We start from the raw sequence: 19141 nt of genomic DNA, 5'->3' as shown, positions 1-19141 counted from the left end.
TCTTAAACCAAGGTGCGCTTTCCCTAATGAGGCTTCCCGCCGCCAGTGCCCTTCCACCGTTTGGCTTCCGTTTGTAGACCGAAGAAAAGTTCGCAAACCAGAACACTACTTCCACTTTTGAACACTACTGAATAGTTCGTAAACAGGGCTGTTCTTAAACCGAGGTGTGGCGTTCGTACGGAGCCCCAGGTCATCTCACGGACTATTGACCCGTACACCACTAATCCGCTGCCACCAACCAGGTCCTCCCTGGTAAAATCACTTCAGTCTCAGTCAGCTTCTCAATTAATAAAGAAGAGTGTATTTTATTTCAGACACAAACATTTACGGCATTCCAAACGTGGTTACTCTTTACTTTCTTAGTCTTATTTTCCTCTCTCTATCTCTTCTACCTCCCCACACTCAAGAACCCCCTGCCCTAACTGTCTCTCTATTACCAACTGCCTTTCCCAACCAGCCATCCCACTAAAACCAACCAACTACCCACCAACAACTCCCAACGAACTCCACCCAGAACTTGTTTTATAGTCCCACTGACTCCACCCCCCTAGGTCCTGACTGGGCAACCTGTTTAACCACCGTATTTTGCACTCTATAGGACACACCGGACCATAGGACGCACCGGACCACAGGAGGAGGAGAACAGGGGGAATTTTTTTTTCTTGTTCTCCCCCTCTAAAACAAGGTGCGTTCAAGGTGCATTCACCCGAGCTTGTGGGGCTGGTGGTGGGGGGAAGTGCTGAAGATCTCTGAAGTCTTTGGAGCGCAGCACCCCGCTGCCCTGCAGAGGCTTTGCGTGCAGCCATTCCCAAGCTAGAAGAGCAAGACAGAGCCCTCTGTCTCGCTGTTCTGGCTTGGGAACAGCCTTGCTAGCCTCTGCAGGACAGCGGGGTGAAGGTACCCCGCTGCCCTGCAGAGGCTTTGCGTGCAGCCATCCCCAAGCTAGAACAGCGAGATGGAGCGCTCCGCAGCGCTCCGTCTCCCTGTTCTGGCTTTGGGCTTAGCCGCGCAGCCTGCCTTCGCTCTACAGGACGCACACACATTTCCCCTTAATTTTTGGAGGGGAAAAGTGCGTCCTATAGAGCGAAAAATACGGTATTTACCTCCAGCACTCTCTCTTATGTTAACATCACATGAGGTACCACTGTATCTTAAAATAGTCGTTTATACTCTGTGGCATGAGTTGAAAACATACAGCATTTAAGTTCACCCCACTTTTTCTAGTCTGCTTTAGCATAAAGTCTGTCCATAGCATGGGAGAGAGGGGAGGACTCAAAATGCCTCCTCATTACACCTCCAACCTTGTTATACAAGCTGCCCTAAATCAAGAGGAGCAGAAGCAGCTGAGCAATTCACACCTTCTACTGCCTTTCATAGTGACTGCTACACTGGAGGCCAGGACATGCTGGAGACCGAGGAGTAAGGGTCAAGTTCGTACCATCGGCAGCTTTCCTGTACCCTGCCCTACATTCTGTATTCCTAAATGTGCAACTTTTTTTCTGACAGCATTAAAATGAATGTGAACATTTCTCACTTCCCCATCGGGCAGTGCTATTTCCCCCCCAGAGTTATAGTAGCAATTGTGCTTGAAAATGCATGACATTCTCCCAGAATGTTTGTTAACATTCACAATCCCTATCCTATAAAAACTCCATGTTTAGACTTCTGTGTTATTTTCTCTGCACTACTGGTTACAAGTGAACTTTCCACTTCCCCATCGGGAACAGTGCTATTCTTTTCCAGTTATAGTAACAATTACGCCTGAAAATGCATAAGATTATCCCCAATTGTTTGCTAACATTCACAATCCCTATGCTATAAAAAGTCCATGTGTTATTTTCTCTGCACTACTAGTTACAACTGAACTGCCAAACTTTTCACAGCATTGTTTTTAATGCCAAATAGTTGTCATCAAAGTATGGCTAAATTTTGAAAATTTAACATGACTAAATTGTAGAGGTTAATTTGGTGTTTTTAAAGAAAGCATGTTCTTGGCCCGCTAACAAAACTTTTTAATAGACTAGCGATCCTTAAAGAGGCTCATGAAAATAGTAGAGTTTCCTATGAAGTGATATGATGCAAAATTGTATATGAAAAAAGCAAACAGCTGTAGCAGGGTAAGAAAAGCAGTGACAGTAATACACTATGGACAGCTGTATAAGCTGAAGACTTGGCACTCCTACTCAAAACTTTTTAAAAGCAGTGCTTTGTCAAAGTAAGCACAGAAAATCCAGCAAGATTCTCTTCCATTTCTATTTCCCTTGTTCTCTACTTCACTAATAATCTCCATACAGTTTACTAAAAATAGAATTCGGTAACATTTTCTTATTGCAAAGTAAATCAAAATACTTAGTCTGCTAAAATGTAGATTACTGTTTAGTCTTAAAACTTGGCACTTATTTTGGCATAATACTTTACATCACTATGGTTGTGTAAAGATTGTTTACTCTCTCATAGTTTCTGCTTCTTTGGGGAAGCAACTATCATTATATTGACAAGGCTGCCTCTGTGCAGCTCCGCAGGTTCTTTTGCAGATTAGCACCTGGGCAGACAATAACCCATTGGGCTGTCATACTTACCAACAACTGCAGCTTAGTCATACTCAGCCCAGTGCTCCGGGGTGTAGAAGGGTACCAGGGGTAAGGTTGGAGCTGGGAGGGGTGCAAAAAAGGGTCTCGTAGGGGGGGGGAAGGGGACATACGGAAGGATCTTTTCCGGGAGTTATTGGGGGGGAAGGGTTTCAGGGGGCAGGGGGCATATTCGGGGGTGGGCTGAAGGGAGAGGGAGCAAAGGAGGGGGACAAGGTCTGAGGGGGACACAGGGGGGAGGGGGGAAGGAGGGAGGGGGATATCTTCAGGGAAGATCTCAGGGGGGAGGGGGGCATATCCGGGAGGAGGGAGGGGGGATATCTTCAGGGAAGATCTCAGGGCGGAGGGGGCAAATTTGGGGAGGGGGGAAGGCGGGAGGGGGATATCTTCAGGGAAGATCTCAAAAGGATTGATATGTTTCATAGACAGCTGAATTGGTCTATTTCAATATATTTGACTATAAACGGTAAGCAAAATTTTCTTCTTTGTAGGTTCATTAGTAGCAATGAACGGACGACAATTGTAAATATGAGCTTAGACGAGTATGGAAGTTTCAAAGGATCTTGTTTTGCTTCCTAATACAAGTAAATTAGATCATTTGTAGAATATCAGCAAAATTTCTGGTTCAAAATTTTCCAGAAAAGCTACACCACTAATGTAAAGCATAAATTCCATAGCTGCAAGGGGTACAACAAAACAGTGGTAAGTTAATTGTTTATGTGCTCCTTTTCATACAAAATTCCATTTTTAAGGAAGATATTCAGAGTAATATATTTTCCTCACGTACCTCATCACTTTCATCTACTTCAATGCCCCCATCTTTGTCATCATCCATTTGTTTATGAATTGTGCGAAGAGCTTCCAGGCTGTATTTATCTTCCTCAGTGAAACATGGTGGACTCAGTAAATGGCAAGGATCTAAAGGACAAAAATCAGAAACAATTCTTAACAATTTGGGCTTCAAGAGGGAAATGGAGGAAACGAAACGTTACTTTCAAGTTTTTAGGAATTATTAATCTCAGTTCATGGGACCCCGACAAGGGAATCATGACATCAGTGCCCCTTCCTGATAGGTGGCAGAGCCATAAGCCCCCACTGCCTATCAGGAGCCGGATCCTGGCTTGCATCCTGGTTTGGCGAATGAGGATGCAGGCTTGGACACAGACTGGGCCAGGATGTGGAGCTGACAAAGCGGTCTGCTCCATGGCTATTTAAACAGCCCTCACCTGGGGCCCTATCTGCTTTTACTTCGTCGTATTCCCTGCCCGCCCACCCTTGGTTCAAGCTCATAGTAAAGGACTTTGCTGTGGCTACGGTGGTTGCCATTTTATGGGGCCGGGTACGAATTTGTCCACCAGGCAAATTGGCTCCAGCCCAGTGGTTTGGCCTACTTCACAGCAATCATCACAACTGGGTTGGGCATTGGGGCAATCCTTTATTTTGGATGGAGGGGGGGTTGTAGTCTCCACCTGCCCCTCCAAATGCTGGGGTATCCCATTAAAGGAATTCGGGGAGGGGAGTGGACATGTCCACGTGCCCAGGCAGGGCCAGGGCTAAAGGCACTCTCCCAGACAGTGGTCCCTGTGGGGGTCACCCTATTTGATGTAAGTCTTGGGAATCCACACCTGAATTGACCTACGAATCACTTCTGGTGGGCAAGCCAGAAGTATTCCGATTGCCCCATGCCCAAGCCAAACCTCTTTCATCTGTATTCAATAAAGTTGTGACCTTTTTCGGTCCAAACCACTCTTAGTGGTCTTTTATTTATACGGGTTGAGGATTGGTGAGCAACATGCCAGGAACTGCAACTCACACACTCCTGTATAGCATGGGAAATGCTTCACAACAATGCCACTACAGAGCGTACAAGAACATTGGGCCACACAGGCTGAATCAGTTAACATAGCTTTTGCTCATCAAATCCCTGGCCTCTTCTTCAGCCACATGTTAATCAGGTAAGAATGACCCTCATGAGTGGCAATTCTAGGCTTCATATTCATTCATATATACATATACATATACATACACACACACACACACACAGGAGTGTGTGAATAATAATAATAAAGATAGGAAGCTTTAAACAAAACAGAGTCAAGCAGTTCTATCCTGTTTCCACTTGCTGTTTTTATTTAATCCACTCCACTTGGTTTATTTAAACCAAAGACTTGTACACTAACCACTAATAATGAATCATATGTTGTAGATATTCTTGCAAATTTATTATGCTATTTTTGCGATGCACAAATGACATTCAAAGACTTGGTCTTTTTTATACAGTTTATTATTCCTATGATCGTTGTTTATAAAATCCAATAAAAGGTTACTTAAAAGGGGGGGAATAATAATAAAGAGGGGTAAGAAACTAAAAGGCAGCAAGTACAAAATAACTTATTACTGGGAAGCGGCTGTTAATAGCTTCTCCAACATGAGTGTTTTTCATACAAACATACAATAGCGGGGGTGGGAGGTGGGAAAGTCCACACACAATGTGGAGTGCAAGAGTGTAGAACAAATTTGCTGGAAGCACCCATTACAACAGACTAGAAGCAGTCCAAGCTTCTTCATCCTATAATACTATGTTTTGGGCAGAACAGCTAAGTGGGATCTCCCTGCAGAGAGCTGGGGACAAGAGGAGGTAGAAATGCCAGAAATGCAAATAAAGGAAGTAGAAGCAGCCGTGCAGTTAAAGAGGAAGTTGGGCAGTGGTGAGGTGGTACCAGTGGGTCACCAGTAGCTCCCCGACTGTACTACTAGGTGCCACAAGTCCTTCTTAATTTTCTTCCTTCCACAAACAGAAATTGTGGGCTATAAGAACAGAATTTTGGATCCAAAAGGCCATTGGTCTGATCCAGCAGAGCTCTTTGTATGTTCTTATGCCAGCCTGCGCTGTTATGACCTGTCTGAATTTCCTTGCACAGCACAAAGCATTCTCCCCCACAAAAGGTTCTGCAGAAAACGAGGGAAAGGAGAAGTATTTAAGCATTCTGAGTAAATTAGTTCTTGGCATCCGACAAGGCCCTCAGACTTAAATGTGCTTTCAATTTATTTTCCTGCAGGAAACATATTGTATACCACAGAGGAAATCTAAGTTATTGCTATTAAATGACAGCTTATCCAGAAAGGAAGTCCTCTAATTAAGTTTTAATTAACAGCTTTGGTCGCCCTGTATGATGACCTCTGTCAGGAGACAGACAGGGGAAATGTCTTCATTTTCCTTGACCTCTCAGCGTCTTTCAATACCATCGAGCATGATAGCCTTCTGGAGCAGCTGTCTTGAGCTATGGGTGGATGGCACAGCTTTGTGGTCCTACTTGGATGGTCGTTTCCAGAGGGTGATGCTTGGGGTGTGCTCTTCGGCCCTGTGGTGCTCTCAATGTGGGTTCCTAAGGATTCAGTTTTATTCCCCATGCTGTTTAACATCAACATGAAGTTGTCAGCAATATGCAGATGGCACATGGCCTTACTTTCGCTGGACCATTACTGTCTTTGGCAACGGAATGGATGAGAGCCAACAAACTGAAGCGCAATCAAAACAAGACTGAGGCACTGTTAGTGGGTGGTTCCCTAGACCGCATGGATGGAAAGCTGCCTCCTTTTGTTTTTGTTTTGTTTTTCCAAAAAAAAAATATTGATTTTCCAGAATTTTTAAACAAACAAACATCTTAACTGTACTTAATCCAATCTTAGTAGCATTGTTAAGTGACTTCCTCAAATCCCCCTAGCTGAATTTCAGTGTATTTCATTGTAACAGTTTTCCAAAACCAATTTTCTCATAAAATTAACTTAATCACTTAACATCTTTCTTCCTTTTCATTTTAACTTTAAAGATATTATTCTCTAACATCATATATTTAAATCCTAGGCCTATCTGGTATTTGCAAGTTTTTCCAATTAAGTTATCTTAGCAGATTTAACTAAATAGTCTTTGAATTTCATCCATTCCTCCTGGTACTCCTCCTCCTTCTGGTCGCGGACTCTTCCAGTCAGGTCGGCTAGCTCCGAAAAGTCCATCATCTTCATCTGCCATTCCTCCACTGTTGGGACTTCTTGTGTTGGAAGGCTGCCTCCTTTTGATGGAGTTAACCACCCTCTGAAAGAGCGGGTACACAGACTAGGGGACTTCTGCATCCTTTGCTGTCGCTTGGGGTTCAGTGGCCACAAGAAGCTCTTTCCACAGTGGGTTTTCTAGCTCTCCATTTGTATTTTCCTGCCGGTCACAGTAAATCCTGCTATGGAGGGATTTTTTAAAGCCCTCCGTCTCACTTACTGGACTTTGGGAAGGTCATGTGAGGGCCATGGAGGGTTGCCCATCCTTTACAGAGTTTAGTAAGAAAGGTGCGGGGGGCAATGCCTGTTCCAGACAAGTAGGGATGGTCATGCAGAGGGAAGGTTCTGGATGTTCCTGGCTTTACATGGTTTTGTGTTTACACAAAAACCCTCAAAAGCAAACCCTCACGTAAGCTGCAAGTTACCAGCACTAAATTTCATATCTCTTCACAAACATACATTGAATTGTCCCATACTTTGAATCATATTTCATCACAGCAGAGGCTAAACCTTTGTGATGATGCAAAAATGACAAAATGCTGCTTTTAATCAGTTTCACTGGGGATATCAGCTGCATCTCTTCTCTGGCTACAGATATCAATGTTCTATTAGAATCCAGTGTTGACAACTACAACACATTGTAGATGAGGTTGTTTTTGAGAAGTAGCCTCATTACTTGTTAAGCACCAAGCAGTTCTGTTCTCAGGTACCTTTAAGGGTTCTTAATGGCATTGGAGCCACAGCTATTTATCTTTTATCTGTTGTTTTTATTTTGGTCATAACTTCTGGCTTTATTGGTTTCTGTTTACAGGTTTATTTGCTGCTTTTATGGTTATTTGTGTCATTGCTTATTTTCTTATGTTTTTACTGTAAACTCCTTAAGACCGCTTTGTGAAAGGTAGGGTAAATACACCCATAAATTAAATGTGCAGGACCACATTGCAAATAAAATCTAGATTCTAAAGTATGTCAAACCCCATTCTATTACACATACATACACACACACACACACACACAATCAGGGAATCAGTCAGTGGGAGGGATTGGTTCTCACTTGCAGTCCTCACCAAAGTACCGTATTTTTCGCTCTATAACACGCACCAGACCATAACACGCACGTAGTTTTTAGAGGAGGAAAACAAGAAAAAAAATATTCGAAACGAAATAGTGGATATATGATTTTTGTGGTTCATGCTGTGGCCACAGACATGTGATCTGACAGTGAGTTTGGAGTAGCCCAATGCAAAAATCCTGAGGATCCATGTGGATCCATGCTTTGTAACCATGGAGGAGGGAAGGAAGGGGAACCATGGATCCTCTGCTCACGACTGCAGCAGATCCCCCCCGCCACCCGCAGGCATTTGCTCCATAACACGCACAGACATTTCCCCTTACTTTCTAGGAGGAAAAAAGTGAGTGTTATGATGCAAAAAATACGGTAAGTACCAACTATGGTCACAGACACGAGGCATCCACTAAAGAGGACCCAACGTTTTGTAATTAAAAGTTTATTCCTAAGCCACTGGACTTACTTTTTACACAACTTGTTCCTCATAACCCTCTTAATTGTATAATGGACAAATAGGTGCTATTTTTCTCATGTAAAACGTTATGTGCTTTTTTATACAAGAGAGCGGAAAACAGTGTCGGTTCCCTTGAGCATTTGTCGAAAGAACACTTGATACCGCTCACAGATCAAGTTCCTGAAGGCATTCAAGAGTGAAGAACATGAAGGGAAAACAGCGAACAGTTTGAAATTAAGAAACAAGTCATTTTATGAAAAATAAAGGCCAGTTTAATTATAGCTGGGGTGGGGATTGATAAAAGTTGAAAAACGTAATTCTTAACAACATACCTATGTTCTATTTTACTTAAGGTTAAAAGAATGCCGTTAGAATATCAATATTATTCTTGCTATTAATTTTTTTTACTGTTCTTCTGCCCATAGAACACCCAGCAGTTAAGATGAAGAGAAGTACAATATATTTATAAGCAAATAAAATAAACACAGTTACAAAAAGGGAATGAAGAAAAAGCAACTTAGAACAACGTAATCTGAAAAAGCAGTAATCATGTTAAAAATAATTTTTGAAAAGCAATTGAATTATACATTACTGCCAAGTAAAAGTGTTTTCTATTTGTGTCTGAATGGACCAAAAGAGGGAGCCAGAGAGATCGCCACTGAAGATGAGCCATAGCATTGGCACCATCACTAAAACAGCCACATCTCTTATGCTCACTCATTTAACAGCCCAAAATGGTGGTAAGGACTCCAAGGAAGTTCTTAAAGCCTGGGCAGGTCTGCATGGCAGATCAAGACCATTTAAAGACTTTCCAAAAACAAAGGGAACCAATCAAGCTGAAACAAGATTGGACTTAAACATGCCAATGATTAGCCAACACTCAGGAGTCCAGCTGCCACATTTTGGACTAACGGACATTTTAAAGACATTTTCAATATGTCAGAATTTCACAAGATAGCCCCCATATACAGAACAGCGCAGTCATCTGGTCTGGAAATAACTGAAGTATGTATGCCAGGTTCATTTTCTCTAAGAGAACCAATTCTGAGACAAACTTCACAGAATTTTGTTTATGGGCATCTTTGATATCATGATGACAGATGCAATGTGTCACTAACACAATCACACAAGTCAAGCAGCGAGAGGAACAAGATGATGTTGAAAAGCAAGGAAACACCAAAAATATAGATGTCAAACATTGGTTTAAATAAGAGGCTCTTTTCAAAAAATGTGAAAAAATGGTGCAAAGATCATAATTTTTTGTGCACATGAAAAGCCTAGTATGAAAAATAGAAGAGTAGCAATTTAAAGATTGAAAGACACAGGGCAATCTAGGCCACAGCACACACCATTTTTAACAAAAGGGGGGGGGGAGTAGTAAAAATACAAATCACAATACAATCACTAATGGTCAGTAATAAACGGGAAGAAAGCCCAATATTGGGGATGAGGGAGGGAGACAGCACCTCCAGGTGCACAGAAATACCTTTGAGCTCAATGCAGGAGCCAATGCACTTCAGAAAACCTAAAACCACAGCATGTTTGTCTCTTAGCCTTCCTGATTAAGAGAACTCTTAAGAATCATGCAGAACATGCCTATAAAACAATCACACACTCCCATGCTAACTATTCCATGCACCATAAAGAAACAGAGGCCGATGAAACACATCTGGGGGAAGTTAAAATTGTCTGGATGCATGGCAAGGGAACATAATCTTTAACTCCATGATTCCCAATGAGCAGCACACTAACGCTGCCACCTCTGTGAAAACACCAGCAGGAAATTGAGATCACAAAACAGCAAGAGAGTAAAAAGAGGGAAAGTGGCAAGACCAGTACAATTAGGTCAGTTTGCAGAGAGTCAATCTCTTCTTTGAATAGTCAACTCCAAAAGCCCCCTTTAAAACAAGCTTCCCATCAAGTCACTGGTTCCATTGTATTTAAACTTAACACAGCTGTTCAAGGAGGTCATGCTAACACAGGAGAGTTTGTCCTTACATGTAACCAGAGCCAGTTCCATTAAGGACTTTCAAGACGTAGGCTGATACCCTGGATTTGCCCTGGTATTCGACAGGGAAGCTAGTAAATCAGTGCAATAACATGTTCTCTACAGCCGCAGCTTAGTAGCTGTTTTCCAAATCAATTCCATCTGTAAAGACAATTACTATAATTTATGCATCACAACTGAAGGGTTTTTTATCTGACTTTTGGAATGTAGGCTGAAGACCAAAACGGTTCTAAGGCCGCAATCCTATACCCACTTACCTGGAAATAAACCCCATTGACCACACAATGAGACTTGTTTCCGAGCAGACATACAGAATTGCCCTCTAAGAGCTGGAAGTGGTTGGACAGACACAGCTGCCATTAGCATAGAACTAGGGAAGATACAGGTTCAAATCCCAACTCACCCATTAACCTATTTGGGTGCCTTTTTGCCAGTTTCTTTCTCAGCTTATGTTAGGGTTGTAGGCAGAATAAAATGGGGAAATTGGAAATAAATGGAACAGAAATGTGTACATATATTTCTTTTGTCCTACTGTTATCTATGAGCAAACAATTTGTAAAAACACAACCCAAACCTAACATGCTATTTGCTGTAGGCAATGGACAGTCAAATACAGTGGTACCTCGGGTTACATGCACTTCAGGTTACATACGCTTCAGGTTACAGACTCCGCTAACCCAGAAATAGTGCTTCAGGTTAAGAACTTTGCTTCAGGATGAGAACAGGAATCGTGCTCCGGCAGTGCGGCGGCAGCAGGAGGCCCCATTAGCTAAAGTGGTGCTTCAGGTTAAGAACAGTTTCAGGTTAAGAACGGACCTCTGGAACGAATTAAGTACGTAACCAGAGGTACCACTGTATACAGTATGGGCAATACTGCCACAACAACAAAATCATCTTCACAAAAAAAAGCACCTTACTGTGACAATATATATACAAGAGAAAGGACAAAGTCTGTCTCAGCTGTTTCTGTTTAAGTGCAGTTTTCTACATCTTATGTACAACTGCTCTATGGGCCAATTCACATATTAAAATCTTCTCTGCCATATCAATTTGTGAACATTGGTACATCAATGTGTAAAGGAAAGTATAACCCCTGGTACATAAAGGTAGCAGCTGCTATCTCTGTGATAGCAGAGACTGGGGGAAAAAAGAGTTAGGAGCCAACATGATGCAGGTGGTAAGTCCACCCTCTGATATGACAAGTGGCTAGCCAGGGTTTCCTTTGAAGTGTAGTGATGAAAAGTCGTAAACACCACACTTGTAAGACAAGTGAGTGGTAAATGAGGATCCCCATTACACACACTGTCCTCACCATCTGGTAATCATTTACCACCTAATATCTAGGCAACACAATTCAACAGAAATATGCTACCTCCTACGAAAGAGTTGAATGCACCAAATTTAAAATTAAACCTGTTCTGCAGATGTACCCACAAATTTAGTTATGTAATTCTTCACTATCAGTTTTCCAGGCACCAAAATGTTAGTGGCGATGCTAATATTTGCATAATGCATTTTACAGAAAGAGAAGGTTGTATCAGTGACTTCATTAAAATCCCAAAGCAATCTGCTATGCAGGCACATAGGAATGGTGCAATTTGACCATGGCTAGTGTTCAAAACTCCCATTGTTCTAGGCGCATTTTGCAACAGGGAATTTCATTAGCGCGAGCAGTTTCTGAGCTCTGGGCGCAGTACAGCACCCTAAGATTTCAGATTAAAACTGCAGAGTGGAAGGAAAGGAGGAACTTTTCCTGCCTCCCCACTTCCAGCTACTCTCTTAGGGCTGCAGAAGAGATCATTTTAAGAATATTTGGGGGGGATTAGGGGAAGGACTAGATTAGGGGAAGGACATGTGAAAAATGAACACAATGTTTTCGCTGCAGTTCATTCATTTTCAGCTTTGTATTCTTGTTATTAAAAAATCGCACCTTGACATTCCGTTATTGCGCCCATATCCTAGGCTTAAGGTGCCATTTAGCTCCTAGCTTTCATATCTCAGTTTCTAAAACCGACCATGACTCATCTCATGCCGTCCAGTAGCAAAATGTGTGACCGAAGACCAACTAGTACAGTAATGTGAAGGGGTCACCCAGAGAGAAGCAAGAAAATGAAAATAGATTACTGTACAGATAGGTGCCTACCACTTGTGGCTTTACAGTCTAAGAACTCATGGCAAGAAACTGATGAGAGAAGGACCATTAAATGCAGAAGCATTTTCCCTTCTGCTTTGCCTTGGAAGATCTTGAAGAGTTAGAAAGTTTTCCCCCTTGCAGCTTGAAGGGTCCTTTCAGGTTGTTTAATTCGGATCACACTGAAAAGCACTTCCACCAATCCAAATTACACCCCCTTCAAGCTAATAAGTCTATTTAACAAGAGGGAAGCAACAGTTCCACTCCATTCTGCCTTGGTCAGACCCCACGGTGAGTACTGTGTCCAGTTCTGGGCACCACAGTTTCAAGAGGATGCTGACAAGTGAGAACGTCTGCAGAGGAGGCTGACCAAAATGAATCATAGAATCATAGAATCATAGAGTTGGAAGAGACCACAAGGGCCATCGAGTCCAACCCCCTGCCAGAAGGATCTGGAAACCAAGGCTTATTAGGAACAGTTGAGGGAGTTATGTAAGTTTGCTGTACAAGAGAGAAGACTCAGAGGTGATATGATAGCCTTCTTCAAATATCTGAAGGGCTGCCACATGGAAGATGGAGCAAGCTTTGTTTTTTGCTGGTCCAGAGGGTAGGACCCGAACCAATGGATTCAAATTAGAAGAAAGGCAATTCCGCCTAAACAATAGGAAGAACTTTCTGATGGTAAGAGCTGTTCAACAATGGAATGGACTCCCTTGTGCTCTCCTTCACTGGAAGTTTTTAAACAAAAGTTGGATGGTCATCTGTCAGGCATTGTTTAGCTGTGATTCCTGCACTGCAGGGGGTTGGACTAGATGACCCATGAGATCCCTTCCAACCCTACAATTCTGTGATTTCTAAGTTTGACATTTTGTAATACACATGCTCAAGGAAAGAATACTTCGGCTGCATTGTTCTGAAGTTCCTATCAGTATTCAACATATTCCCGGGTAAGAAAGAAATTGAAGTGGCTGAGCGAACTTCCTCTGTAAATGGTTCATCATAGCAACTGGAAATGGCTGCAGTGCCAAGCAAAGAAAACACAAACAGGGAGACAATCTGTTCTTAGCTTCACAGTGTTTCCTCTATACTGGTGAAAGGGAGATGGCAGCATCTTGACTGATATATAAAGGTTTTTTTGTTTTTAGTGGGTGACTAGAAGTATTTGTCAAGGCAACGTGAACAGAGTTAGCAGGGGAGGAAACCGGCTGCAGCAAGATCAAGGGCAAACTGCAAGCTTTAAAGACTACATGCATACAACAAGAGGAATACCACAAAACCCAAAAGGTTTATCCTTTTGTTCCATCTGATTGTAACTATACCATTCCTACCATCCCAAATAAGTTCCACCTACAACCTAGGTACTGATCCCCCTCTTCTCTTGCCAGAAAGTTTCCCTGTTACCTTCAAAGTTAACATACCCATATAGCTTTCAAACAAAATACCATGGTTTAGACCACTACTATTTCATATAAAAGGATATGCAGTCTGATGACATTAAATAGAACTACAACTATTCTCAAAATTTCATACATGGTTCTTCCTCTGTAATGAACAGGATAGTTTGGTTCAGGGGTCACCAAACTGTAGCTCCTAAACTTCATGCACCTCTTTGACACTTCCAGCTGCAGCTCTTGAGACCACAAAAGGTGCCCATGCGTTTTATAATTTCCTGTATCCTTCCCAAAACACTGATGGAACAGCAATCCCTGCTTTCTGCAATCCCTTTGGTAGTAGATGCCATTCAGGACAAAGGAGTATCTGCCATGCGTAAGAGAGAAGTAATTGGAGGCATGGTCAGCAAATCAGAAGACAGAAGGGGGCAAAGAAGCATAGGAGAGGAGACAATAAGAAACTATGTCAGATGATGGAAAAGAGAAGGCAGAGTTGTTGGCTATTGAAGAGGTGTGTAGAGTATGAAGAAGAGAGACAAGCAACGGACACACATAAGCCTGGGCTAGAGAGGAAAAAAGGAGGTTTACTAGGCCTAAAGAATGGTAAGAAATCAACCAGTGTTGCCCTTGGCCCCTTTGCAGAAGTAAGGTTCAGGCTATTATTATTATTATTATTATTATTATTATTATTATTATTCCGTCCTATACCCAGGGGCCTCAGATCGGGTCACAGAATAAAATCAAGATATAAAACCACAATATATATAATAAAAATAAAAACAACAACCCAATAGCTTCCCCCCCCACAAAAACACATTTTAAAAGGGCATAGGAGGTAAATCAGATCCACCAAAGGCCTGATTAAAAAGGAACAATTTTGCCTGGCTCCTAAAGGTGCATAATGAAGGCACCAGGCAAACTTCCCTGGGGAGAGCATTCCATTCCACTGCAGAGAAGGCCCATTCTCATGTTGCCACCCTCCGTACCTCTCAAGGAGGCACTCGAAGGAGGGCCTCAGAAGGTGATCTCGGGGTCCAGGTAGGTTCATATAGAAGAGGTGGTTCTCTTTCCCCAATGCCACTTTCCCTTCCAGTCCCTCTCTGCAGGCTTTGCCTAGAAGCAGGGTCGATCAATCTGCCTACTATCTAACTTTTAGAAGACATCTGAAGGCAGTCCTGTATATGGAAGCTTTTAATGTTTGATGTTTTACTGTAGTTTTATAATCTGTTGGAAGCCACCCAGAGTGCTGGGGCAACCCAGTCAAATGGGCAGCTTATAAATAACATCATCATCATCATCATTATGTCCAGCAGTGCACATTTGCAGTGTTCAAAAAGGATATTGTGCAATACATTTGTGAGGCAATGATAGACATCTTGCCATCTTGCAATAAACCCTTTCTAATCAGCTGCTGGAGTTTGCTGTGGCATCTGATTTATATTCTGTGCATGCATGAAAGCATAACATAATCAAGTCATAAGAAATGCAATTATGGAGAAAATTGAAATTTTAAGCCAAAATGGGAGGAAGATTTTACATGCACCGTTAAAGGAGACAAACCTCTTGGCTTTAACTGCAATGCATCAGTCACTCTAAACTTTAAAGTAAGCTGCTTGACATGCCACTCCTAAACAAATCAAGAGACATTTCATTTGAATACACACACAGGCCGCATTAGAATTAAGGAAAACATATTGCTTTCAGCATTCGCTAAAGCAGTCTTTCCCAACCTGGACACAACTCTAAGACTGGATTGCTAGAGAAGCTTGAGAAAACTGGAAAATGAAACTTCTCTGTAAACCCTACCATAATTCACACACTAAGTCTTCAGTTGTTCATGTTCACACACTACCCACGGTGAATAAAACAGACCTCTTGTACGTGGGTGCTATTCACAGGCAAACAGGGGGTTCCTATTCAGGAACGCCTTAGAGCAAGGGGGGACCTGTGGCCCTCAAAATGTTGCTCAATTACAGCTCTCATCAGCTGTTAACATTGGCCAGGCAGAATTGGGCTGATGCGAGTTCAAATCCAACATAATCTGGAGAGCCACAGGTTCCTATCTCTGCTTTAAAGTTTGTTAGGTCATCTGCAACAGTCATTAAAAGAAACTTACAAACCCAGAGCTTTCTCCTGCGTTTTGGAGTCCTGTTGGACCTAAACGACGTAAGTTTCTATTAGCACTTTACCAAATACAGAAATTGGTACTTTATACATGTCTTTGCGGGACGACAAAAACTGCTGTGCTTGCTAAATACTGCTACCCTTCAGGTACCTTCCACATTGCAAATATACCACCACAGATACGTCCCTCCCTTTTGATATGTATCATCTTCCTTTTACACCTTCTCAATTCTATTTTTATCACAGCAGATTAAAAATGCAGCTATCAGCCACTGAGTTTTTTCAGTAGAGTCTCCCACACACACAAAAATGGATAGATCATAGCAAAGCATGTGACAAATACTCCTGACAAAACTAGCAAGCATGTGGTAGGTTCAACCACTGAACCAAGTTTCCTGCAATTTTGAAACAAGGAGGTAGAACAGGTGGCCCCTGAGATGCTGCTGCACAACCACTGTCATCATTCCTAATCAATGGCCCATACCAGAAGGGGCTGATGGGAGTTGGAGTCCAACAGAATTTTTTAACATTTAGGGAACTCTCCGACTGTAATCCTGTACTCACTGACCTAGGAGGAAGTCACTTTGAACTCAATGAAACTAGAGGAAGAGAAGTGTTGTGAACTGCCCTTAGATCTACAGGTGTAGGGAAGTATAGAAATTTACTAAATAATAAATAATAATAAATGAATGTGGTTTGCCTTTTCAGACAAACACACAAACCAGAACAAAACTCTCCTCTATGTGTCCTAAATTTTGAGATGTAGTTCTGCATGTCAGCATACATAGAATTGCACTGTCAATGACACCTCAAAGTATGAGTTTATCTGCTTTGTCTTAATCACCTTATTTCTTATAGCAGTTAATGCTCTAGTCTACATGCTCATCATTAAAGCACCTTTAACATAAACAGTGATACAAGCATCTTGTTGGTCATCTGATGATCAGCAACTGATCTGAGATTCTGCAATTAAAAACCAATTACAGTAAATTACAGATTCTTATTTTTAAGAACTAATTTATCACTTTGTGCTTCTGTCAATTGGATATTGTGTTTTATACATTCTGGTACATATTTAAAAGGGGAGAAACAATATAACTGGGCAGCATACTGAACACAGGAGGGAAGAAAGATGGGGAAATCAGAAGATACAAGTCAAGCCTTCATAACTGGTCAATGGCGTAAAATATCAGTAAGAAAAAATATTGAGAAGGAACGTGAGCTGATCAGTACTATCTGAAAAGTTTTTGGGGTTTTTTTTGCAAGGCTTTCCCATAAAGCAACAGCTACTATATGAACTTTTAAAAATGGAAAACCTAGAAATATTACCTCAAAGTAACTCCCACTGAACACAGTAGAGCTTGCTTCTGAATAAACATTTCTAGTATTTGCAGTCCAAGTACTAATAATTTAAACCCCAGAATTTCAGTAAAAGCTCAAAAATCCTCAATTTATACTTACCAAGAACTCCTAAAGCAAAAATACCATCTAAATTGTTCTGAACAAGGCATTATGAATTGACGGCAAGCTCAGACATTTAAGTAGTGTTTTGTTTAGTGATTTCATAATTTACTGTGCAGTAACATTTACTACATATATGCAAAACAAGCACAAGCCTTGAAAAACTCTTGAACTCAAAATCACAGGACTTAATCAGCTACCACACAATGTTACAGAAATGAAGATTTACCAACTACGGTACAAAAGGACTTTGTTTGGTTTTTTTAATGCTGTAACTGCTCTCTTACTGAAGAAAGATTTAAGAAAATGAAACGTAAGACATTGGCATCTAAATTCCTTTTTATAATCCAGAACACATGCCTTGATCTTTTGACTCTCTCCCAAAAGTATTCATTAGTTAAGTTGCAGTCTGACCAGAAATTGTTTTCCCTTCCTAGACTATTTCTTAAGTTCCTACCAAAGGAGAGAAATAAAAAAATAAGTAAAATGATTTTTAAAACTTGGATCAGTTTTGATTCACATTTGAGTATATAGCTTTTCAAGTCTCAATGAATTTTTATTCTGATAGAATAGAAAGGTAGCAACATTTCAGGAATACAAAGAGGAAGCTTGCTATTTACATCATGGGCTTTATACAAAGCTTGAAAACATCTGCATTGCTGGGATAGGTTATCTTAGGGTTACCAGACCTCCCTCAGATCCATTGAAAAAAATCTGTTAACCATAGGTTATCTGCAAAGCTAAGTTACACTTAGAAATAGACAGGCTTGCCTTAGCAAATATTATACATCTTCCAATTTGCTTATTTTGAAAGATCTCAGATCTTTTTTCCAAGCAAATACAAGAATCCCTAAAATTACTCAAACTCTCAGCCTTGAAATTACAAACTAGAATTCAAGTGCTTCTAAAGCTCATCTGCCCTTTATGGGGATCTTTAATGAGCTCCTGGTGTTTTCAATACATCTTTAGTTACATCGCATTTAATCAAACATTCATTATATGCAGGGGAAGTGTTTGAAACAGTTGATCTTTTTTGAGATTATTAACTAAAGAATGATTCTTAAATTGAGGTTCATGGTTTACTTTCTAGGAAGTCCTCAATACTATGATGGATATATTGAAGGAGATATGGAGATATTGGAGGGGGATATTGAAGAGCCATATATTACTGAAGTTGCTTACTTCTTTAGCATGTAGCAGGGAGAGGCTCGCTGTTCCCCAAAGTGCAACAGAATATAGAAGTGATATAAATTCTTTGCAATGCACCAGCAAAGAGTTACACTCCTGTGTTGCAACATTATGAAGTTTAACAAACTTGTACGACTAAGCTTTGCAGAAAGGGTGGTGGCTCAGCAACTTTGGGCATGCTTGCAGGAACTGGATTATCTGGACCCATTACAATCTGTTTCAGTTTTTTTCTCCCGAAGAGTAAGGGCAGGTACAAGGTCAGAGAGAGAGGTAAGGTAATGGTTTTTCAATAGTGTTCATGTCTATCACAGAGTTCTTCTTTTGCCTCGCCAGGAAGTAGCGGGGTGTGGCAAGGAAGCTTGCAATTCTAAAGTAACAGGCCAGAATAGATGTGAAAAGTTTACACAAGTGTTTTCATGGTTCTTTGACAATCGGCTGTGAACAGGTATCTTTGGATGTATTCTTCTTGGTTCTTTAGTTGTTTCAAGTTGTCAGTGTCAGGAATTTTGACCTGCGACTGTGTGGACTGTGATTTGCTGAAGCTGTCAATCAATTAATGGACTAGTTGTCTAGGTGGAAGATTCTTTAGTCTGGAGGTTTAGTGTGGAGGTATATGAAAGGTGGGGGACGCGGGTGGCGCTGTAGGTTAAACCACAGAGCCTAGGACTTGCCGATCA

The 19141-nt window shown here is 41.4% G+C and overlaps 1 protein-coding gene across 1 annotated transcript in view; it reads right to left on the bottom strand.

Moving 5' to 3' along the window:
* STIM2 (stromal interaction molecule 2) overlaps positions 1–19141 on the bottom strand; it is a 72322-nt gene that overhangs the window by 36016 nt on the left and 17165 nt on the right. Inside the window, exon 2 of the mRNA XM_081207689.1 lies at positions 3376–3506. Within this exon, the coding sequence (XP_081063815.1) occupies positions 3376–3506 (131 nt within the window). The remainder of the gene's footprint in view (positions 1–3375; positions 3507–19141) is intronic.

Source organism: Podarcis bocagei (genome assembly GCF_964188305.1).
Source record: "Podarcis bocagei genome assembly, chromosome: 9".
In the NCBI taxonomy this organism is placed as follows: domain Eukaryota; kingdom Metazoa; phylum Chordata; class Lepidosauria; order Squamata; family Lacertidae; genus Podarcis; species Podarcis bocagei.
Note: the sequence above shows the minus strand (reverse complement) of the source record. Positions and strands in the feature narration are given on the sequence as shown.